The sequence below is a fragment of the Anolis sagrei genome, chromosome 3, assembly GCF_037176765.1.
Source record: "Anolis sagrei isolate rAnoSag1 chromosome 3, rAnoSag1.mat, whole genome shotgun sequence".
Taxonomy (NCBI): Eukaryota; Metazoa; Chordata; class Lepidosauria; order Squamata; family Dactyloidae; genus Anolis; species Anolis sagrei.
Window position 1 is genome coordinate 62504331 of NC_090023.1, and position 18263 is coordinate 62522593.

At 42.1% G+C, this 18263-nt stretch overlaps 1 protein-coding gene across 3 annotated transcripts in view; it reads left to right on the top strand.

The window, feature by feature from the left end:
* Positions 1 to 1835: 1835 nt before the first annotated feature.
* The window catches only part of CXADR (CXADR Ig-like cell adhesion molecule), a 45998-nt gene continuing 29570 nt past the window's right edge, over positions 1836 to 18263 (top strand). The window contains exon 1 of one of the 3 annotated variants that reach the window (XM_060770494.2): positions 1836 to 2276. In XM_060770494.2, coding sequence (XP_060626477.1) covers positions 2237 to 2276 — 40 coding nt within the window. In that variant the 5' untranslated portion in view covers positions 1836 to 2236. Of the gene's footprint in view, positions 2277 to 2397; positions 2614 to 18263 lie in introns of those variants that run through there. The other 2 variants (XM_067466693.1, XM_060770497.2) reach the window with 2 other exon arrangements.

Consider the following 18263-nt stretch of genomic DNA (forward strand, 5'->3'; position numbering starts at 1 on the left):
TGAGTCCCCTTTGGGGTGAGAAGGGTGGAATATAAATGTTTCAAATAAATAAATAAATGGACGGTTTTAATGAAATAGGTTGTGCATTTCATTTGTCCCTATCTCTGAGAAGTGGTGGGTTTAACTTCCAGTTTGCTAGTAAAACTAGATTACTGTGTGGCAAAATGATGCATGTCAAAAAAAGGTGTGACAGTAATGAGGGACATGGAAAGAGCCCCCTCAAAGAATGAGTAAATGCAGTCAGGCATCCCCTGGGCAGCGTTTCTTGTCAACGGCAAAGCTTTTCAACCAAAAGCACGAAATAATAATAATAAGCAACATGAAAGGTTTTGAATCCCCTAGTATTGATGGAAAACAACATTTCCGACAATTTTGCCTATTTTCAAAGGAGGTGCAGTTTTATGGAATCCTGGCAATTGTAGTTTGGTGTTTTGGACTTCAACTCCCACAATTCCCAACAGCCTCGGGTCCATTCCTTTTCCCGCTCAGCCGCTTAAGCTTGGCATTTGTAGTTTGGTGAGGGAGAAAAAGGAAAGGACCCGAGGCTGTTAGGTATTGTGGGAGTTGTAGTACAAAACACCTGGAGGGCCAAGGTTTGCCCATGCCTGCACCAACCTGTCCTGTTCAACATCTTTATAAATGACTTAGATGGCTTAGAAGGCATGATCATCAGGTTTACAGACGACACCAAACTGGGAGGGATAGCCAGTACTCCAGAAGACAGGAGCACAATTCAAAAACGATATTAACAGATTAGAGAGATGGGCCAAAACTAACAAAATGAAGTTCAACAGTGACAAATGCAAGATACTTGACTTAGGCAGAAAAAATAAAATGCAAAGATACAGAATGGGGGAAACTGGCTCAAGAGCAGTATGTGTGAAAAAGATCTTGTGGTCCTTGTGGACAACAAGTTAAACATAAGCCAACAATGTGATGTGGCGGCAAAAAAAGGCAATGGGATTTTGGCCTGCATCAATAGGAGTATAGTGTCTAGATCCAGGGAAGTAATGCTACCCCTCTATTCCACCTTGGTTAGACCATGCCTGGAATATTGTGGCAAGTTCTGGGCACCACAATTGAAGAGAGATGTTGACAAGCTGGAATGTGTCCAGAGGGAGGTGGCTAAAATGACCAAGGGTCTCGAGAACAAGCCCTATCAGGAGTGGCTTAAAGAGCTGGGCATGTTTAGCCTGAAGAAGAGAAGGCTGAGAGGAGACATGATAGCCATGTATAAATATGTGAGAGGAAGCCACAGGGAGGAGGGAGCAAGCTTGTTTTTTGCTGCCTAGACGTGGAACAATGGCTTCAAACTACAGGAAAGGAGATTCCATCTGAACATTAGAATGAACTTCCTGACTGTGAGAGCCATTCAGCAGTGGAACTCTCTGCCTTGAAGTGTGGTGGCGGCTCCTTCTTTGGAAGCTTTTAAACAGAGGCTGGATGGCCATCTGTCGGGGGTGCTTTGAATGCAATTTTCCTGCTTCTTAGAAGGGGGTTGGGCTGGATGGCAACTCTATGATTCTAACCTCTTTAGCAGAGGTGTCCAAAGGCCTTGAAAAGCTACAACTCCCAGGATCCCATCGCAGCTGAAAGTGGTATCAAACTGCTTTACAGTTCTAGGTGCACCCAAGGCTTCATGTGGGCCCAATGACGCCCCTCTCTTCTCGTTCAGAAGGAGCTCCTGAAAAGTGGAGATTGTGTGCCTGGGAGGGAGTCTCTCTCAAGAGTTGTGTGCCTGGGTGACACGTTGCAGACCTTGTAACTAAGCCTCAACCCTCCTCCATTGAGGCATGGGTGCTCCCCTCCCCCTCCCTGGCCTAGGGCTCCAGTGTGCGTGTCGTTCCCTCCCAGGCGTTGAGAAGGTGATCTCTCTCCTGGGCTTCCGCAGCCATTGCGCCGGGAGGGCGTGTTGCTGGGCGAGGGAGAGAGAAAGGCTCGCCTGGGCCTCGGAGGGCAGCGCCAGGGAGAGTCTCCTCGCGCCCGAGAAGTGAAGCAGAGAAAGAGAGGGTCCCGCTCCTCTGCCTGCCTCCTCTCTCTCTCTCTGTGTCTTTGGAAGAAGGGGCCGAGAGGGCTGTGGCAGAGGCGGAAGTGACGCCCCTTTCACCTGCTGGGCTCCAGGGGGAGAGAGAGAGAGAAAGAAACAGAGGAGGAGGAGGAGGAGGAGGAGGGGAAGAGGAAGAAGCGCCTCTCGCTCCGCGCGGAGTCTCAGCTTGGAGTCGTTGCTGCCCCTGCCATGGAGTCGCTATGGAGCCTCTTTCTGCTCCTGTTGGCAGGTAAAAGGGAGGCGGAAGGGGGCTGCTGGAGAGAATGGGGGTGGGGGTTGTTAATGGGGTTCCTGAGGGAAATGTGAGTCGAAGAGCCCTCTTGAGCAGACTATAAGGCGGGATGGGGCTTCTCTGAGGAGAATGGAAGGCAAAAGGGGGCTCCTCGCGCGAAGGGGAAAGGGGCTCGTGGGAATGCACGGAGGAAGACGACTCCTGAGGAGAAGATACAGCGACATGGGGCTCCTGAGGCGAAATGGGGCTCCTGAGGAGAATGGAAGGTCTCCTGACAAAGGACTCCTGAGGAGAATATACAGCAGAATGGGGATCCTGAGGCGAAAAGGGTTTGGTGAGGAGAATATGGGGGGAGGGTAATGGGGCTCCTGGGGAGAAGGCAAAGGGGGAAAGACTGCTGGTGCGAATACGAAGCGAAATGGAGTCGCTGAAGAGAACATAAGGGGGAATAAAGGGACTAAAGAGACCCCACCTACTCTACAGACCCGAGAAGGCTTCCCCCATTAGACACCCCTCCACTACCCTCTCCATGCCCCCTGCAGTGCCTGCTTTTCTTTCTTTCTCCTTCCTTTCTTCTTCCCTTTCCTCCCTTCCCTTCCCCATCTTTCTTTCCTTTCTCTCTCATCCTTTTTTCCTTCTTTCTTTCCTTCCTTCCTTCCTTCTTCATATCTCTCCTTCCTTTCTCCCTTCCTTCCTTCCTTTCCTTCCTCCCTTCTTTCTCTTTCTCCTTCCTTCCTTTTTCCTTCCTTCGCTTCCTTCCTTTCCTTCCTTTCATTCTCTTCTTCCTTTTCTTTTCTCCCTCTCCTTCCTTCTCTCTCTCTCTCTCCTTACTTCCTTCTCTTCCTTTCTCCCTCCCTCACCTTCCTTCCTTTCCTTCCTCCATTCTTTCTCTTTCTCCTTCCTTCCTTTTTCCTTCCTTCGCTTCCTTCCTTTCCTTCCTTTCATTCTCTTCTTCCTTTTCTTCTTTTCTCCCTCTCCTTCCTTCCCTCTCTACTTTCTTTATCTTCTTTCTTCCTTTCTCTCTCTCTTCTTTCTTTTCTCTCTCTCTCCATCTTCCTTCCTTTTCTTTCTTTCCTTTCCTTCCTTCCTTCCTTCCCTTTCTTTCGTTCTTTCTTTCTTTCTCTTTCTCTCCTTTTCCCTCTTTCCTCCTTTCTTGCTTTCCTTCCTGCCCTTCGCCTTTCTTTCTTTCTTTCTTTCTTTCTTTCTGTCTTATGCAGAAGGGGGTGGGGAGGGAAACAAAAGAAGGTGACTTGGCTGCCTGGCTCTGAGGCGGCCTGTTCTATTATCCCTCCCAAGTGATATACCCAAAAAGTTACTCAGTTTAATGATTTTTTTTCAATGGGGGAGGGGGTGGGGGTCGTGACGCAAGGCGAGCGCCTCTGCCTGGTACCAAGTTTCTTTCTTCTGTGGGCGGTTTTTCTAGAGAGCAGCCTCTTCATCCATGAGGGGCCGCTCAGTCCCTCTCTGGGTCTCTCTTCATCGCACACCCCTCCTTTGTGTGGGGAGGACAGGAGGCCTCTTGGACCACATTTTGTGTGTGTTTGTTTATGTTTGGTTTTTAAAAAAATAATATTATTGCTACTTTTATTTATACAGTGAATCATATGTATATGGTAGCAAAACGAGCAAAAACAGTGGGTCCTGCTCAAGGCTTGCAATCTAAAATATGTGTGTGTGTGTGTGTGTGTGTGTGTGTATACACAGAGAGAAAGGGAGTTTGCTCTGGTGATTCACCCAGGCGGAGGTCGAAGGCTTTGTTTTGTGTGGCCCCACAGCAAAGTCCTCCTCTCACCATTCAGTGTAGGTTTTACATCCTAAAGTGGACTACAGAAAATAAACAGTGGCATAGATCCCCATTTTTAGGAGGCGGGAGGAATTGCAGGTTTGTTAAGCTTCAGAAAGTATTCTCTTTCCTTCATCTAATGAAGCTATGACTTAACACACGGTTCCAGATAAACGCCCTGTATTGAAACATGTGGACTAAAGGCTGTAAATGGATTGTTTGTGATGGATCTTCCATAGTAGTAAAGCCAGAAAGACTGCAAAAGCAAGAGGGAGGAGGGGCAGTGCGTGCCAACAGAGTAAGCAGCGTGGTCCCATCTCTCAGGGTCTCAGTGCCAAAGGGAGGTACTCTGCCATTGTGTGCATCTAAACTGAAGAATAAATGCAATTCGAAACTACTTTAACTGCCATGGCTGTGAAATCATGGGAGTTATAGTTTTACAAGCTTTTAAGCCTTCTCTGGCAAAATGTACTGGTGCGGCACCAAACTACAAATCCTAGGATTCCACAGCATTTAGCAATGGGAGCCAAAGTAGTACCAAATAGCATTACTTTTACAGTGTGGGCGCATCTTAACTCACTTCTGACCTATGGTGACTCTTAAAGTATAAAATAAGATTTTCTTAGCAAAGTCTGTTTCAGAGGATATTTGCCTTCTTCTGAGGCTGAGAGAATGTGACTTGCCCAAGGTCACCCAGTGTGTTTCCACAGCTGGGCTGGGATTCAAACCCTGGTTTCCAGTGTAGTAGACCAACACTCAAACCACTGCATCACACTGGGAGGCGGGGGGCTGTTACTGAGAATTTCAGCATTTTAAAAAAATAATCCTTAGGCTTAGGGCCCATTTTACGTTCTCTTCATAACTTTTTTTCAAAAAGGAGAAGCTACTTAAGATATAATAATAATAATAATAATAATAATAATACTTTATTATTGTATCCTGTCACCATCTCCCCAAAGGGTCTCGGGGCGGCTTACACATAGCACAGAGCATAAAATAAAAACAATATAAAATGCAATTAGATAAAACAAATAGGCATATAAAACAACAATTAAAATTCAATTGAAACAGCGATCATCTGGCAGTAAGCTGTTGTAAACATGACCAGGCTGTAATGGGATGAGGGCATGAGATGTAGTGCAAGACTGCATAACAATCGCGTAGAACAACTAGGGACTAGGCGTTCTCAAAAGCTTGTTTGAACATCCAGGTTTTCATGTCCTTACGGAAGGCAGACAGTGTGGGGGCTTGCCTAATCTCACTGGGGAGGGCATTCCAAAACATGGGGGTCACCACCGAGAAGGTCCTCTCCCTTGTCCTCACCAACCGCGCTGGTGACGGTGGGGAGACTGGGAGGAGGGCCTCCCTTGCAGATCTTAGAGCCCATGTCAGTTCATTGGGGGGGGGGGGGTGGGTTTACGGTCATGAAGATAGCAGGACCCGAACCATTAAGGGCTTTGTAGGTAATAACCTGCACTTTGAATTGGGACTAGAAACTTATTGGCAGTTTATAATCCAGATGGAAGGATTTAAAGGTGCTGTTTTATGCCTATTTCTAAGTAGACATAAACTGATCTAAAATCTAGGCCTAATTACATTTCAGCCCTCTAAAGCCACTTTTTTTATTTAATAGAAAATGACTTTTTGCTTGAGTGTTGTTTCTAGATAGAAATACCTCTGATGCCAAGCAAATGAAACCAAGCACCATGTGGTTGAAATATACTTTGACACAATTGGCAACACTGGCAGGAAAAAAATACTCAGAAGTAAATGATAAGTATTACAAGTTGGAGGTTCAAATCCTGGAGTCTTTAGTATTTTGTTTGCTAGTTGAAAAGATAATACAGACTATGTGAAAAAAAAGAGTTGTAACAGTTGTGTTCTGTTCTGTGTGCTTGTCTCAAATGCTGGAACAGCACTTTGGTTTTCTCGATGTTCAATGACAGGTCGAGCTTCTCGTATGCTTCTGTGAAGGTGTTTAGAGTGGCTTGTAGATCTTCTTCTGAATGCTCACAGATGACATTGTCATCAGCATACTGGAGTTCTATAAAAGATGTTGTAGTAACCTTGGTTTTGGCTTTCAGTCTGCTGAGGTTAAACAGCTTGCCATCTGTCCGATAGATGATTTCCACTCCGGTGGGAAGCTTCCCATCAACAAGGTGAAGTATCATAGCGAAGATGGAGAATAAGATTGGGGCAATAACACATCCCTGTTTGACATCTGATTCCACCTTAAATAGGTCACTTTGGGAGCAATTGCTGTCCAAGACTGTTGCCATCATGTCGAAGTCACAGGATGTTCACAAATTTGTTAGGGCACCTGATTTTTTGGAGGATGGTCCAGAGAGCACTGTGATTCACTGTGTTGAATGCCATGTACAGAGGTTGATTTTGTTCCCTGCTTTTTTCTTCGAGCTGTCGTGCAGTGAAGATCATATCCACTGTTCCTCTGGAGGGGCGGAAGCCGTTCTGGGATTCTGGGAGGGTGTCTTCTGAGAGGGGTAGAAGGCGGTTTGCAAGGATTTCTGTGAGGATTTTCCCAGCTGAGGTTAGAAGGGAGATACCTCGATAGTTTCCGCAGTCTGTTCTTTCCCCCTTTTTGAAGAGGGTGATGATAGTGGCATCCTTGAAATCTGCTGGGATTTTCTCGGTCATCCACACTTTTTCTATGAGCCAGTGGAGTTGTTGTGTCAGCTCAGGTCCTCCCTCTTTAAAGATTTCAGCAGGGATCCCATCAGGTCCGCTGACTTTGTTATTTTTTTGTTGGCTGATTGCTGATTTTTCCTCCCCAATGCCAGAGATACAGCTTAATGGTGTAACATTAGAAAATGTTATCGCTTCTCGGCCTTTTGGCTAAGATCAAGTGTAGAAAATGTTGACCATTTCCGCTACCTTGGTAGCCACCTCTCCACCAAAGTCAACATCAATACTGAAATACAACACTGCCTGAGCTCTGCAAGTGCAGCATTTTTCCGAATGAAGCAGAGAGTGTTTGAGGACCGGTACATCCGTAGGGATACCACGGTGCTTGTTTATAAAGCTATTGTCCTCCCAATCCTGCTATATGCCTGCGAAAAGTGTACTGTCTACAGATGTCACATGCAACTCCTGGAACTATTCCATCAGCGCTGCCTCTGGAAAATCCTGCAAATCTCTTGGGAAGACAAGCGGACAAACGTCAGTGTGCTGGAAGAAGCAAAGATCACAAGCATTGAAGCGATGGTCCTCCGCCATCAACTTCGCTGGAACGGCCATGTTGTCCGGGTGCCCGACCACCGTCTCCCAAAGCAGTTGCTCTACTCCGAACTCAAGAACGGAAAACGGAATGTTGGTGGACAGGAAAAGAGATTTAAAGATGGGCTCAAAGCCAACCTTTAAAACTCTGGTATAGACACTGAGAACTGGGAAGCCCTGGCTCTTGAGCGCTCCAGCTGGAGGTCAGCTGTGACCAGCAGTGCTGCAGAATTTGAAGAGGCACAAATGGAGGGTGAAAGAGAAAGAGGAAGGTGTGTCAATCCAACCCCAACCGAGACTGCCTTCCACCTGGAAACCAATGCCCTTACTATGGGAGAAGATGCAGGTCAAGAATAGGGCTCCACAGTCACCTACACGGATCCACAAGAATACTGACCTTGGAGGACTATCCTACTCGTCCAACAAGGGATCCCCTAAGTAAGTAAGTTGTCTCAAATACATCAAGTGTTATATTATGGTACATAGGTCATGTGGTACATATACAGTTTTTGTAAATGGAAAACAGACCTGTATAGCAAAACTATGCTTTAGTAGCTTTATTAGTAGATTGCCTAGAAATAATGTTGGAAGGTGGTAAGTTGTGTCATTCTTAGTACATGTACTGAGTGAAGGTATTATGATGTTTTCTTGTGATGCTGTATTACTTCTGCAGGTGTCCTCAATCATGCATGTATCTTTTTAGGAGCTAACTTGTTGATAACAGACCACATTATATCTCGGTTTACAACTGTCCAATCTTTACAGCAGGCAGGTTTACAGTGAGATTTTTTATAAAAAGAAATACCTTTATAATTTTAACAAAAATTGTAAGAGTGTGATTTATTTAATGTTGGATGCTGTTTCTCTTAGTAACTAATCCCTCTTTGAAAATATAGCTATCAAAGTGAATACAACCAGGATTCAGTGCCTGAAACACCTGTGAGGTTAAAAGTTATACGAAATAAAATGCTTTTCAACACTTTTCAGCTTTTTGTTTCCTGTTGAAATACTTCATGCCATTGTTGATGTCACTCTTATTTTTGAATGTTACCCGTGGGATATAAAATCTGTCTGGTCATCAAATTGAGTTTTCTTAGAGTGCACTGAACTGGAAAACTATTACAGCCTTTAAACATCAAATTAGAATCTAGTGCTACTATTTAACTGCTTGTAGAAATAAAAGTAATGATTAAAACCTTCAATAAAGAAGAACCTAGTTATGCTATTATTAACTTTCCCATATCACCAGAAACAGAAAAGCTCCCAGTTTATAGTGACATGAATGAGAAACCTTCATAAGATCCTGTTATTAACATCTCTGTTCAGATATTCAGGGCTACAGTTTCCTTAACGAAGAGCGCATCTACACTGTAGAATTAATACAGTCTGACACTGGCTCAGTGCTCTGGGATCTGTAGTCTCCTGAGGCATCAGCACTTTTTTGCAAAGAAGGCAAAAAAAAGGCAAAAACTACAATTCCTGAATCCATCCTACCTTTGCCTTATTTTGTGAAGCAATGAAAGCTTCAGTATGCTTCACCCATGAGAAACATGACATTAGCTGTGTGCAGAAATGCATCTTGGATCCAAGTTTTGTATATGAACAGGATTTCTACATTCTGAATGATTGAAACTTTGTCTTGAAACATTTTACTAATGTAAAAAGTGCAAAATATCCCATCCAGTCTTTGATTTTCCCTCCTCAAAGTTTCTCATTCTCCTATTTGAAAAATTGAAAATTGGTTGAGGCGAAAGGAAAAAAAAACACCTCTTTCTTCAGTTATTTACAAACCTCATCTTTAGGAGGGCATTAATGTAAATCTTTGACATATGTGCTAGATGTGGATAAAGATTTCTTGTTAACATCTAGGCATGCTCTTGCATTTTTTTCAATGCCTTCAAAAAGGCAGATGGCCTATTCTGTTTTCAGGAAGTGTTGTTTGATTAAGAATGAACAAACCTTGGTTGACCCAGTATTATGTCAAGAAGGTTAAGAAAAAGCAGCAAAGCTTTTCCTATGGGCTGTTGTCTGGCTAAGAGATAGTGCAGCATGTGATAAGCTTCAGTGTACGACATTTCTACTTATCCTCAGAATACTTCTTCACTCAACTGTAGTAAGTATTGTATAAATCACTTTTGAGCATTTATGTAATGTATGGCACAAAGTATACTGGCATCTGCAGTGTACATCACTGAATACTGAAGTCTGGCTCTTCCATGCTGTAGTATTTCCAATTTCTATGCATGGTTGTGAAAGAAGGACAGCAAAGAACGTAACAGAAATAAAACCAAGTTATTTGAAATGTGGTTCTGTGAATACCATGGACTGTCAGTTCCCTCCCCCTGCCTGCAAAATAAATGGATAGTATGAGCCAGTGTGGGAGCCCCCGGTGGCACAGTGGGTTAAAGCGCTGAGCTGATGAGCTTGTTGACCGAAAGGTCGCAGGTTCAAATCCGGGGAGCGGCATGAGCTTCCACTGTCAGCCCCAGCTTCTGCCAACCTAGCAGTTCGAAAACATGCAAATGTGAGTAGATCAATAGGCACCACTCCGGCAGGAAGCTAACGGTGCTCCATGAAGTCATGCCAGCCACATGACCTAGGAGGTGTCTACGGGTAACACCGGCTCTTCGACTTAGAAATGGAGATGAGCACCACACCCCAGAGTCAGACACGACTGGACTCCATGTCAGGGGAAAACCTTTACCATTACCCATGAGCCAGTGTGATGTAATGATTTAAATGTTGAACTGCGACTCTGGAGATAAGGGTTTGAATCCTGCTCAGCCATGAAAACCCATTAAATAATTTTGAGTAAATTACACTCTCTCAGCCTCAGAGGAAGGCAAAGGCAAGCTCCCTCCGAACAAATCCTGTAGAAAATCCCAGTATAGTTTTCTATTAAGGTCACCATAAGTTGGAAACAACTAAAAGGTACAAACAACAGCAGGGAACCAATTAAGCCTAAACTTTCCTTAGAAGCCAACTCAGCCTATCATACTTTGACTGTGTAATGAAATGGCGTCATCACTGATGATAAAATGTAGGGGGGGGGGGGGGGGAAGCTTTCAAGAGGATGTATTTGATCAAGGAAACCACAGGTCTGAGTTTGCAAGTTCTTAAGACAGCTGTTAAGGCAACAGAAGATGTACCTATACTATAGAATTAATGCAGTTTGACACCTATAATTGTCTTGGTCAGTGCTATGGAATCCTGGGATTTTTGGTTTGGTGATGCTCCGGCACTCTTTGGAAGGGAAGACTAAAGAGTTTCTAAAACTACAACTTCCATAATTCCATAGCTTTGAGTGAAAACAGATAAAAGTTTTGTCAAACTGCATTAATTCTAGAGTTTAGATGTATCCAGGGTTACCATAAGTCCCATACAACATGATGACAATTAATACCAATAAACTGCAGATTGCCACCAGTAGCATTGAGTCTATACCAGGTGTGGTCATATAAAACAAGGTGGTCTTTTTTACAGTCTTCAGTAGTGGTAAAATCATAGAGTTGGAAGAGACCACATGGGCCATCCAGTCCAAGCCCCTGCCATGCAGGAAAAACACAAAGTACCTATCCAGCCTCTGTCTAAAAGCCTACAAAGAAGGAGCTTCCTTCCTCTTCCTGGCAAGGTGCCTTATACTGTAGTTTATGAGTGTTTTCAAGTTGATTCTGTTCGGGTGGAGTTTTAGAGGCTGTTTAGTTACTCATATTTGTCATTGTGTGCTGTTAGGTGCTTTCAAGTTATTTTTGACTAAGGTGACAAGTGAACCTATCATGGGGTTTCTTGGCAAGATGTCTCCAGAGGGATGGTTTTTTTTTTGTTTGTTTTTTGTTTTGTTTTTTACTCTGCTATCCTTGGATGTTGAGAGAATATGACTTGCCTAAGGTCTTTTCAGTTGGTTCCATGTCTGAGTTGGAATTTGAACTGATCTCCATACTTTGACAATTATCTCCATACTTTGACAACTCTTTAAAATAGATTGAAGGCCAAAAATGATCATAAGGTCAGTCCAGTCACTTCAAGGATGCCATCCATCCATCTTGTCCTTGGTCGGCCCCTCTTCCTTTTGCCTTCCACTTTCCCCAGCATCATTGTCTTCTCTAGGCTTTGCTGTCTCCTCATGATGTGGCCAAAGTACTTCAACTTTGTCTCTAGTATCCTTCCCTCCAGTGAGCAGCCGGGCTTTATTTCCTGGAGGATGGACCGTTTGGATCTTCTCGCAGTCCAAGGCACTCTCAGAACCTTCCTCCAACACCACAGCTCAAAAGCATCGATCTTCCTTCACTCAGCCTTCCCTAAGGTCCAGCTCTCACATCCGTAGGTTACTACAGGGAATACCATGGCTTTGACTAGGCAGATCTTTGTTGCCAGTCTGATGTCTCTACTCTTTATTATTTTATCGAGACTGGACATTGCTCTTCTCCCAAGAAGTAAGCGTCTTCTGATTTCCTGGCCACAGTCTGCATCTGCAGTAATCTTTGCGCCTAGAAATACAAAGTCTGTCACGGCCTCCACGTTTTCTCCCTCTATTTCCCAGTTGTCAATCATTCTTGTTGCCATAATCTTGGTTTTTTTGATGTTTAGCTGCAACCCAGCTTTTGCACTTCCTTCTTTCACCTTGATTAGAAGGCTCCTCAGCTCCTCCTCGCTTTCGGCCATCAGAGTGGTGTCATCTGCATATCTGAGGTTGTTAATGTTTCTTCCAGCAATTTTTACCCCAGCTTTGCATTCATCAAGCCCCGCACATCGCATGATGTGTTCTGCATACAAGTTAAAAAGGTTGGGTGAGAGTATGCAGCCTTGCCGTACGCCTTTCCCAATCTTGAACCAGTCTGTTGTTCCGTGGTCAGTTCTGACTGTTGCTACTTGGTCCTTGTACAGATTCCTCAGGAGAGAGACAAGGTGGCTTGGTATACCCATCCCACCAAGAACTTGCCACAGTTTATTATGATCCACACAGTCAAAGGCTTTAGAATAGTCAATGAAGCAAAAATAGACGTTTTTCTGAAACTCCCTGCCTTTCTCCATTATCCAGCGGATATTGGCAATCTGGTCTCTTGTTCCTCTGCCTTTTCTAAACCCAGCTTGAACATCTGGCAACTCTCGCTCCATGTATTGCTGGAGTCTTCCTTGCAGGATCTTGAGCATTACCTTACTGGCATGAGAAATAAGGGCCACTGTACGGAAGTTTGAGCAGTCTTTCGCATTTCCCTTTTTTGGTATGGGAATATAAGTTGATTTTTTCCAGTCTGATGGCCATTCTTGTGTTTTCCATATTTGCTGGCATATGGCATGCATCACCTTGACAGCATCATCTTTTAAGATTTTAAACAGTTCAGCTGGGATCTCGTCGTCTCCTGCTGCCTTGTTGTTAGCAATGCTTCTTAAGGCCCATTCAACCTCACTCCTCAGGATGTCTGGTTCTAATTCATTCACCACACCGTCAAAGCTATCCTCGATATTATTATCCTTCCTATACAGATCTTTTGTATAGTCTCGCCACCTTCTCTTGATCTCTTCAGCTTCTGTTAAGTCCCTGCCATCTTTGTTTCTTATCATACCAATTTTTGCCTGAAATTTACCTCCAATGTTTCTAATTTTCTGGAAGAGGTCTCTTGTCCTTCCTATTCTGCTGTCTTCTTCCACTTCCAAGCATTGCTTGTTTAAAAATAGTTCCTTATCTCTTCTGGCTAACCTCTGGAATTGCGCATTTAACTGGGTATATCTCCCCTTATCACTGTTTCCTTTTGCTTTCCTCCTTTCTTGGGCTACTTCCAGTGTCTCAGCAGACAACCATTTTGCCTTCTTGGTTTTCTTTTTCTTTGGGACGTACTTTGTTGCCGCCTCCTGAACAATGTCTCGGACTTCTGTCCATAGTTCTTCTGGGACTCTGTTTACTAAATCTAGTCCTTCAAATCTGTTCTTCACTTCCACTGTATATTCGCTAGGAATGTTAGTGAGATCATATCTAACTGGTCTGTGTATTTTCCCTGATCTCTTTAGTTTTATTCTAAACAGAGCAATAAGAAGTTCGTGATCTGAGCTACAGTCAGCCCCAGGTCTTGTTTTCACCGACTGGATGGATGTCCGCCACCTTTGGCTGCAAAGAATGTAGTCAATCTGATTTCAGTGCTGACCATCTGGTGAAGTCCATGTATAAAGCCGTCTTTTAGGTTGTTGGAAGAGAGTGTTTGTTATACACAGCGAGTTTTCCTGGCAAAATTCTATCAGCCTGCGTCCCGCTTCATTTTGTTCTCCCAGACCATGCTTGCCTGTGATCCCAGTTGTCATTTGACTTCCCACCTTGGCATTCCAGTCTCCTGTAATGAAAATAATGTCTCTTTTTGGTGTATTATCCAGTAGGTCCTGCAGATCCTCATAGAACTGATCTACTTCTGCTTCTTCAGCAGCTGTGGTTGGGGCGTATATTTGGATCACTGTGATGTTGAAAGGCTTTCCTTGCACTCGAATTGAGATCATTCTGTCATTTTTTGGGTTGTATCCAAGCACTGCTTTAGCGAATTTCTTATTAATTATGAAGGCTACTCCATTTCTTCGATGTTCCTCTTGTCCGCAGTAGTAGATCTGGTGGTCATCTGATGTGAAGTGGCCCATTCCAGTCCATTTCAGTTCGCTGACCCCCAGAATGTCATACAAAGTCTCAATTACCTGATTACACATGTGCTTAGAACATACTTTATCTGCAAAATTGAAACAATCATACTTAGGGCAAGGGCTGCTGTAGAAATAATTGTGCTAATGCAAAGAAATGGTTACGAATGCCTAAAATACTTTTAAATGATAGTTATACTTAGCAATCAAACTATAAAATGAATGTCTGTAACAGAAATAATGCCTTTCTAACATACATGTTATATGAAAACAAAACTACCTTATTTTCAAAAGTGAACCTGGGCATGAAAATAAAAAGAAGACTTCTCACCATAAATATTAAATTACTTCCTTTTTAAAACATCACTTAATAGCACAGTCTTACTTGTTTGCTTTACTCCAATTCTCCTTAGTTAAATGGGACTTGCTCCTGGATATAGGGATGTTGAATAGGCTATAGCCTGAAAGAGTATTCCTACCTGCTTGCCCCTTTATTCTATATGCACATAACTTTCCCTTTCTCTTCTCCTAATGGAGACAAAATGAAAAGTGTCATTATGAGATATAAATGATGCTGCCCATTCAAAGAAGGGATGGTCACTTATGGTTTATGACATTCCTTGAACACTGTTTTGAGCCTGCATGATTGACAACAATGTCGCTTAGGACAGCTGTGTAATGTGTGTACAGAAATATATTTCTTACTTATCTAATATTGTAAAATACATTGTTCATCATAGCTGTATCTTCATTTATTGACTGAATATTGAATCTTTCACAAAATAATTAGAGAAGTGTCTACTTTTCCTGCCTTATTACTTGGCTACTACAGAATGATACTTACCAAAATAAATCTGCAAGTACAGGCCAGTTCTTCTGCCAACCTAGCAAATATGCAAATATGAGTAGATAAATAGGTACTGCTTCTGCATGAGGTAGCGCTTCTGCAGAAAGGTAACAGTGCTCCATGCAGTCATGCTGGCCACATGACCTTGGAAGTGTTTACATACATTGCTGGCTCTATGGCTTAGAAATGGAGACGAGCACCACCCCTGAGAGTCAGACACAACTAGACTTAATGTCAGGGGAAACCTTTACCTTTAAAGGCCAGCTAATGGTTTTAAGCCCACTTCAAGACATTTTTGTTTAGCAACTGCAAGCTTTGCAAGATTTTTAGCATGTGTGCCTAGTCAAATGGACAGACTGGACACTGATGTGAGAGCCACCAGGAATATACACTGCAGACCTTTTCCATATAAATATATTGCTTGTCCCCCAATAATATAATTTCAATATTTTGCATAGTATAGTCTCGCCTGATCAAATCAATATAACTTGAGCATCATACAGTACCAGCTCTTTTTTGCCATCTTCAATATAAAAGCAATAGCACAAAGTACAACCGTGAAATAGGTAGCTGGCAGAGGAGGACACTTCTTGAAATGCAGTCCTTTTGGAAAAGGCATTATTTATTTATTTACTATATTTCTAACGCACCTTTCTTGAACCCATAGGTAACTCAAGGTGGCTTTACAACCACCTTGCCATTAAAACAATGTAAAAATTACAATAAACATTTAAAGCAGAATTATAAAATACATACATTAAAACCTTTAAAAACATAAAACCACTACCTTCACAATTAGCCTTGTCGTCCAAAAACATCGTCTAAGCTGTTCCAGTATGCAATTTCACATACATCTCAATCCTACAATCTCTGGAAGGGTGTTTGTTTTAATGTAGATCCTGATTTGGCTTATGCATAACAAATAAAGAGAACCACAACTGCTTTTTCATTCTCCCACTAACTGGCTGTCAACTGGCAGTAGCAGGAGAAGTTGTGTATCTGTTGTTAGCACCTGTACCATGCCTGAGGTGATAGTTTAGAAGTAATCTTATCCTCCTTTAAAAGTGCAGTGAAAAGAAATTTCCTGAATTTGGATGTACAGTCTTACAAGACTGTAATGTACTTTTCAAATATAGACTTATAAATAGCATAAATGCTTTAATTATGTTTTGTTCCCTCCATTGATATCTTCTTGTTCACTTTATGTTCTCCAAAGCTTAGCAATTTGGCTGATCTGAAAAGAGGATGTCTTGTAGTCTGAATATTTGTATACTACAGTTTTCTGGTACAAATTGGGTATCCCTTCTCTGAAATGCTTCGGACTAGATCCCTATTTTGGATTTTTAAGGGATTTTTTTATTTTGGAATATTTTGCAAATACATAATGTGATACCCTGGAAATGAGAAGCAAGTCTAAACAAGGAATTCATGTATGTTTCATATATACCTTGCATAAATAGCCTGAAGGTAATTTTATATACAATCTTTTTCATTATCTGGTACATAAAACAACATTTCTGTACAGTGAATCTTCAGAAAGCAAAGGTGTCACTAATCTGAGTGGATAATTTTGCAGTATTGCAGAATTCTGGATAAGAGATAACTCAACATGTATCTTGCACGGTTCCACATAGAATGCCAAATAGTCTTAGCAATTTGTCGTTTTGGTTATATGATAGCTGTCCTAATGCAATCAAATCTTGAAATATGATAATATGTGTCTTATTTAATAATCCTCTTAAGGGAGAAAACATTTCCACACTGCTGGGCAAAATGTAAATGGTTGATACTATAGTCTGTTGACAGGATAGCAGTCACCAGATATTCATACTTTGCATTTATTAATCCGAAATGTATTCCATTTTAATATAGTATTAGCTAAATATGTAAATAACTATAGTTTTATGTATTTATAGTGGCTTAGTGGAATCAAAAACATTTGCAGAAGTTTCAAAATAAAAGTATTTATGAATCATGTAGCTGTGGGATGGTTGTTTAAAGCTTTCAGAATGTCTGTTGGAAATAAGCTTAAGGGAGCAGTTTAGCGTTAATGCGTAAAGGAAGCTAACACCCAAAATTATCTAGAAAGTAAACATTTACTCTTCAGTTAGACTTCAGTTCATGATATAGTGCAAAGCTATCTAAATTTTTCATGTTGGTGACACGTTTTTTAGACATGCATCCTTTTGCAACATGGTAACTCAAATTTCCTAGCAAACCAAGGTTAAACCAACATCCTTTTCAACAGATTGTATTTTCTGAATTAGAAACTTGCCCATTTTAGTGGTAATTACTGAAACTCAATCAATAAATTGTTTAAATTTTCAAAGTCACAACAGTACCTATATATGAATAGCACCTGCACCCCAATTGTTCAGTGACAAAACCTCTTTTTTTGGAGGGGGAGGGGTAAAAAAAGGCTGGCTGAAGAGGGTTGGACTAGATTCCCTTTGGGGGGTTTCTTCTAGTGGGGTCTTCATCTCTGGAGGTTTTTGAACCAAGGCTGGATGGCTGTTTGTGGGAGGGCTTTGATTGTCTTCCTGCCTTGCTGAAAGGGATCTCTTCTAACGTTGTGCTTCCCTTCCCACCATGGTCCCCTCCCCAAAGCCCCTACTTGCCCAAATTCTCCTCCATGTTTTCTTCTTAATCATCCACCCACCCCAATGACCATACAGATACAGTATTTATAATGTTCAGGCAATTTTAAAAACGTGAATGTCTACATTATCTGAATCTCCCAGTACCTTACCTTCCAGAGGTTTCAGTGTGCTGCATTCGTAATTTTAAAAGGGCAATGGTTTTTGGAAGACATATATTGAATAAAACAGAGTATAGATAACAGAGGCCATTTGTTACAACAGAGAAACTATGGGCAATGGTTTTCTTTTCTATTTCTGTTGAAAGTCATTTTCAGTATGTTGTTAATGGCGTAAAAGATAAGCAAGCTCTATAATGATGTCTCAGTTGAGTGAGGGTGTCAGCTGCTGTTGCTAAGAAACCTTGTCATTTAACTTTTTATTCAAAAACCAGAGTGCCAGGATTTGTTTAGAAAATACTGTAAACACATCTGCCCTTTTAAAAAGGTATCCATGTAAATCTTTTGCATTTAAAATTATTCTTACGAAATGTTCGTAAAACATTAATTTTCCTACTTGAGATGTTATTATATGCCCTAATATTGCAGTACTCAAACTACATATGCTATAATTATGCTCCTTCAGCAGTACATTTGAGACCAGCTGAGCCAAAAAAGCAACTGGGCAGCTGTAAGGATAATCAAACACCAGTGTTCTTGTTCTTTCTCTGTTATTGAAGACCAAATGAACACCTTCATTTTCAAAATAGGATAGCAAAAGTAGAGGTTGTTTGAATCATGGTGATGTCTCCTTCTCCAACATACACACACACATACACACACAGCATTCCACAATGCTCGGGTGCCACATTAGGTGGACAAAACTAAGGGCATATCTACACTAAGCAATTAATGTACAATGTGAACACA